Source organism: Echinops telfairi, unplaced genomic scaffold, assembly GCF_000313985.2.
Source record: "Echinops telfairi isolate 266 unplaced genomic scaffold, ASM31398v2 ScPeMD7_23;HRSCAF=83, whole genome shotgun sequence".
Classification (NCBI taxonomy): Eukaryota; Metazoa; Chordata; class Mammalia; order Afrosoricida; family Tenrecidae; genus Echinops; species Echinops telfairi.
Window position 1 is genome coordinate 11,591,698 of NW_022103920.1, and position 6,586 is coordinate 11,598,283.

Consider the following 6,586-nt stretch of genomic DNA (forward strand, 5'->3'; position numbering starts at 1 on the left):
GCAGCCCACTCCGGGGTGAGTGGGTGGGTGGGGGGTGACTCAATGCACAAGCAGAGTAGTCATGCCAAGACTCAACCCCTGGGGTTCACTCTGACAATGATGGCAATGGAGCTTGCTTGTTAGGAAGCATCTGCTCCCCAAAGATCAAGTCAATGTCGGTGCCACTTCACCTACACCTCCCATGGGTTCCTGAGACTCAGAGAATGCAGGCTGGCCCACTGTCACATTTTTAAAATAGCTTTGTTGGCAGGTGCTTCCCCTAGCATACAATTCAACCACACCGTCATCTTAAGAGTCTCACAATCATCACCATATCCAATTTTGGAACATGCTTGTCTTGTCCTCATTGCCATTCACCCCCCTCCGCCTCCCCCCATTGCTATCACATGTCATGTTCTTTATTGAAAGTGTTTCTGGGAGGAAGAGGAACATGGGGAACAGAATGGGAAGGTCTCAGAGGAACCCAGACTTTCTGGAGTCATTGAGGTTGGACAAATCCCCAAGAGATTTCCCTGAGACGACCTTTAACTCTGTAATCCCAACTCCCCCCTGAAGTCTCTTTATGGACAGAAAAAAAATGAGTGATCTTAATAAGTCTGTCTGTCTGAAACACGGTGCTCTTTGCGAGAAATAGAATTCTCTTTGTGAGGTGGAATTGATGAGCGTCATTCACAAGAGTTCCAGAGCAGAAGCCGAGGGGTCAGTGAATTTAAATCAATGGCAACAGAACAACTGGGGGTGGGGTGGGGTGGGGGGAGCAGGTCCACACGACCCAGGGAATGTAGAAGGTCAGTGGTGTATGTGGTGTATGATGCGTGTGTTTTTGCCACACAAAAAAAGGTGCAACACTAAACAAGGGAAAGAAAAAAGCTTCTTGGAAGAATTCCAAGAGGGTCTCCACTCTGCCTCCCCACCCCACCCACGATACATGATCTCTTACCTGAATGGGGTTCCGTAGAAGATTGAGAATTCGCAGGAGAGGTAGCTTTTCAATGTATTCTATTTCACGCAGCTCCTCAATCTGTTTAACCAAAAACCAGCACATTATCACCAGACTGAACCCACAGAGACAAAGGAGAACACAACAGGCGCCAGTTGAGTTGCTATTTATTTAAAAACAACAAAACTGCTGTGTTGACCATCTTTTCAGTGAGCATGCCCTAAAGCTAAGCAGGATCCAAGAGTGCATCGCAGCCCCTTCCACAGAGGTGCGTGCCCACGGCCGTGTCTGCTTCCCCTCTCTGCTGGCTAGAGAGCAGTCTGCAGATGTTCATCGCATCCTTGCTGATTTTCAGGAGGAAGAAAACCACAGGCAGAGTCAGAGAAACAGTACCCAAAAATGCACACGTCGGCTTCCTTTATTCTCCACTGCTTTGCCTATCTAAAGACAAGCATTTCCTTTCCTTTGGCATAATGGTGACATGTGGGGTTGCTAACTGCAAGGTCGGCAGTTTGAAACCACCAGCCGCTCCAAGGGAGAAAGATGGGACTTTCTACCTCCATCAAGAGTTATGTTCTTGGAAACTCACAGGGGCAGTTCTACCCTGCCCCATATGGTTGCTGTGAGTCGGCTGAGTTTGAGTGAGCATTACCATGGCAACCTGATCTCCTTAAAATCAAGAGGGGTGCACAACAGACCCCAAAGAATCCTGATGGTAGACTTCTGAGTTGGGAGGCAGCACTTGCACCCCATCTGAACTGATTGGGGATTACTCGCAAGGGAGTCACACTGAAAAACTCTAAAGGCCTAACTGGGGGCTGCGGGGGTGCGGGGGGTGGGAGGGAGGGAGCAACAGACTGCTCCATGCCTGGCTGCAGAAATGGCAATGGGGCTTTTAGGGTGCTCGCCCTTGGACAGGAATGCTGAAGACTAAAGGGCTGTATGCACTTTTAGGTAAGCGGACCTGGGACATGTAACCCTGAAAGAAATGGGGACTGGACTGACGGATTTTTAAAAAATCATTTTATTGGGGACACATACAACTCTTATCACAATCCATCCATCCATCCATTGTGTCAAGCACATTTGTACTTTTGTTGCCATCATCATTCTCAAAACATTTCCTTTCTACTTGAGCGCTTGGTATCAACTCCTCATTTCCCCCTCTCCCTCCCCTATGAACCCTTGATAATTTATAAATTATTAGTTTTTCATTAGACTGATGGATTATAACATGCCCTTCTCTCTATTTAACATAGAGGTATTCATATGTTCTATGTCAGGATCACTGTTAGACTGTGACTATTTATCTATCTTCCTACCATCTTAATGTTTATCTGCACAAGATAGGCAGCATGGGCAATCCTATGGAGACAGCGACTGGATCAGTGGTTCCTGGGGGGCATGGCAGGGGAAGAAGGGTGTAGACACGAGGGGGAAGCCAGCAAAGATGAGTCCAGGGAACTAGTAAGTGTTCAACAATTGATGGGGAGGAGTGTGTAGCTTTTCTTGTCATGTTTGACCAATCGAATTGTATCTGAGAAGAATTACTGAGAGGTGCATGATGGGTAAACATAATAGTAGGGTAGGAAGAACAAAAGGGGAAAGAAGAAAGTATATGCATGCATATGTAGATATATATAAAATATGTATATATATGCAAATGCAATAAGGAAGCAGATGGACTTTGGGCCTCTACTTAAATCTTATCTCAGTACAAGAACGGTTTGTTCTAACAATGTGGCACTGTATGATACTCACCTTCCTGACATGATCGCTGAAGACAAAATAGGTGCAAAAGCAAATGTGGTGAAGAAAGCTGATCGTGCCTGGCTAATAAAAAATATAGCATTTGGGGTCTTAAAGGCTTTTTGTTAAGCAGGAGACTATCTAGCAGGGAAGCAACAAAGCCCACATGGAAGAAGCATATCAGCTGTGTGATCATGGGGTGTTGATAGGAAGAGATGCCAGAGGTTCAGAAACAAGCAACCAAATCGATGGAAGGGGAGTGGATGTAGTGGAGACCCAAAACTCACCTGCAAGTTAACTGGACAGTCTGTCTCAGAAGGGCCACACAGAAGGGATACTAAACCCAGGGCGAAGTGGCACTGATGAACCACATAACCATCCTCTAGATCAGGGATCCTCAGACTTTTTAAACAGGGGGCCAGTTCACTGTCCCTCAGACCCGTTGGAGGGCCTGACTATAGTTTAATAAAAAACTATGAACAAATTCCTATGCACCCTGCACATATCTTATTTTGAAGTAAAAAAACAAATGGGGCAAAAACACCCGGCGGGCCTGATAAATGTCCTCGGTGGGCTGCATGTGGCCTGTGGGCCGGAGTTTGAGGCCGCCTGCTCTAGATCTTTAATGTTTCTTCCCCTTACTATTATGGTTTATATTTGTTTTACTCATTAATCATGTTAGATTTACATATTACCTATTTAAGATGGCTCAGAACATGAACGTCGAGATAGAATAACCCTTCAGAAATAGTAACAGGAATAATGGTTCCCTGGGGGCAAAGGAAGAAAGTGGAGGGGGGTGGGGATGGGATGGGGAGCAGGCAGCAGATGACTGTATAACCCACTCCATGGGAGTGAACAACAGATTTGTGTGTGAACGGATATGTTGGATTGTGTAAGATATGGCAAAAGAAAACTATTATAGAAAAAAGAATAAGGGTTCTTGGGGGTGTGGGGGGCTATGCTGGGGGAGGGAGAGGATAGAGGGGAGCAGACATCAAAGAGTTAGAAAAGAAAGAAAATGTTTTGAAACTGATTCTGGTAGCAATTGTACAGTGCAGCTCGATGTGATGGAACAATGGGATGTTGTTATCTGTAAAAGCTCCCACTAAAATGATTAAACACACACACACAAAATTGATAATGAACATTGACAGAAAGTTACAAACTGATCGTTAAAAACATAATCAAGGTTATCATGCCAAAGAAAATGGATTACGATGGTTTCCAGGGGTAGGAGGAGACCGGAGGGATGGGGAAGTAATACGGTGGGGCATATAGGTTTACAAACTTATTTGGCTTACGGCCCCCATTTCCTAAAAAAAAAATCATTCAGTGCACCTCTGGCAATTAAAAACTTCTGTATGATAGCCCGTGATCCAGGATAAAGTGTCTCACTCAAAAACTCACTGTCACCTAGTCTATGCCAACTCATAGGGACCCCACAGGACAGTGTAGAACTGCCCCTGTGAGTTTTTAAGACTGGTACACTTTATAGGAGTAGAAAACCTCATCTTTTTTTCTCAGAGGGGCTAGTGGTTTTGAACCGTTGACCTTGGGATTAGAAATTCAGTTCATAACCACTATACCAACAGAGCTCCTAGGATAAAGTGTAGGTACCTGCATTGGCAGCCCGCATGGGTTGTTCCAGTGGCCCCCAGGAGGTGGCAGTGCCCACTCTGGGGTAGAGCTGGTGGACAGGTATTGACTTGAAGGAGAAGATACTATCTGACAAAAGGGAGATGGGAAAGGTGAGGGGGGAGAGACAGGACAAGCTATTGGGAGGGTAGGAAGTTGTGCAGGTGTAGAATAGAAAAAATGATGATAGGATCTGTGAGGCTCCACCTAATTCACACAAAAAAGTATTGCTTCGTTCTTTTCAAGTGTTCCAAAGAGGCTTTAAGCTTAAAGATGAACACCCAATGAAAAGATTTCACTGGCAAGGCTATTAAGGTAAAGGAAAAAATAATCATTTAAAACTGAGCTTCCTCGGTTAAAGATGATAGAAAACATTCAGGAGCAATGAAAGGTGGAGGCTGGGTGTCTGCGGGCCAGCTGACGACGATTGTTGACACAACAATGGTGTTGACCGTACACACCAAACACATGGAACGCTCACAGAGAACCCTTCAAAAAGTCCCATCCAAGACAGACCACGCCAACATCTCCACATGTGCATCACCACCTGAAGTCGTTACTGTAACTCAGAAATTTATAATCACTTCTGACGGTACGGAGGACTCTAAAAATAACCCCAATAAAATCAACAGTTTCACATCTTAAAAAAAAAAAGAAAATCAATTATTTCATTGATATGCCCTGCCCTCAAACATCTGCATGCATCACAACAGCAGTCAGGAGCAGAGCCATGGATAATCGTTCAATTCCCCAGCCATAACACAAAGCTGGGAGGTAAATTAATCCTCATTCTAATCCAGAGGGAGGCACACTGGCCAGTCTACAGCAAGACATTTTTTCAAAACAGAGTTAGACATGCAGATACAAAGAATTGGCTGGTCTAATGTGCTTGTGGGCTGAATTGTGTTGTCCGAAATCATCCGTGAATTCCCTTGCATTCTGTCTGGAAATAAAGGGTTTTTTCCTTTCTTGCTATGAATGAGGCTGTACCGTCCTAATCCTAATCACTTCTGAGTTATGAAAAGGACAAGGCAGACAAGGACATACATACTGAGGGGGACAATGCTGACACAATGCCAAGGCTCTCACAAGGAAGGCCCTCCCGCTAGGGCCCAGGTCTTTGAACGCGAACATGTAGCGTCCTGAACTGTGGGAAAACAAATGCCTATCCATTTTTGTCATAGCAGCACTAAATGAGGAAGACAAATGGTATCTGTAAAAGTACACCGTTTCTAAATTCCCTAAAAATGTTATTGCTCTCTGGTGACAAGAGTCATGCCCCTTGACAGAAGACGGTGGCATCCGTGGCTGCTGACAAGGAAGGGGCTCTTGGATCTGTTGAGAATGCCATCCACAGAATGTGAGCTGACCTATCTCCCATAGGTCAGCTGGCCGAATAAAAGCGCTCCAACTTCCCTTCCTAACTTTCTAAAAGTACGGTGGGATGGGAATAGGCAGAGGGGACCAGCACAGGGTCCTCTGATTTCAGGTCCTCGTTGTGAATGCCACCCTCTTGTACTGCATGTGCGCTCTGAGGTCGGCTGGAAATCCACCCGCCCCAATGTGTGCTGTTGGCGAGTGCTCTCAGGTTGATTCCGACTCATAGAACCCATGAGACAGAGCACAACAGCCCCATAGGGTTTTCAACAGCCCCATAGGGTTTTCAACAGCCCCATAGGGTTTTCTGGGCTATCATCTTTTCAGAAGTGGATTTTTTCTTCCAGGAAGCCCCTGGGTGGATTCAAACCTCTCAGTGAGCACTTCAGTGCTTAACTCTTGCCCTCTCAAGCCTTTCCCCTTCAGATCTACCCATGTCCAGATCCTTGGAACCTATGAATATTACCCTATATGACAGAAGGTTGGCCAGTATTTTAACTGGCCAAAGATATGATTTAAATTAAGGATTTGCAATGGGGAGATTACTTTGGATTACCTAGCTAGACCCTAAATGCAAGCAACAGTGTCCTAATAAGAGGAAGAGGGAGGAGAAGGCAATATGACCATGGAGGCAGAGACTGAAGTGATGTGGCCACAAGCCAAGGAATGGTAGCAGGCAACCACAGGAAAAGGCCTGAACTTGTTCTCTAGAATTTCACGGGAGCACAACCCTTGACTTTGACCCAGAGAAATGAATGTTGGACTTTGGACTCCAGATCAGGGCAGGGGAGGGGAATTAATAAATTATGGCTAGTTAAGCTGCTAAATTTGGGGTGCTTTGTTACAACAGCTATGGGAAATGGATACACCCTCCCTCTCTTG

General features: G+C 45.5%; 1 protein-coding gene across 1 annotated transcript in view; it reads right to left on the reverse strand.

Moving 5' to 3' along the window:
- LRGUK (leucine rich repeats and guanylate kinase domain containing) overlaps positions 1–6,586 on the reverse strand; it is an 88,481-nt gene that overhangs the window by 36,945 nt on the left and 44,950 nt on the right. The window contains exon 7 of the mRNA XM_045288922.1: positions 941–1,021. Within this exon, the coding sequence (XP_045144857.1) occupies positions 941–1,021 (81 nt within the window). The remainder of the gene's footprint in view (positions 1–940; positions 1,022–6,586) is intronic.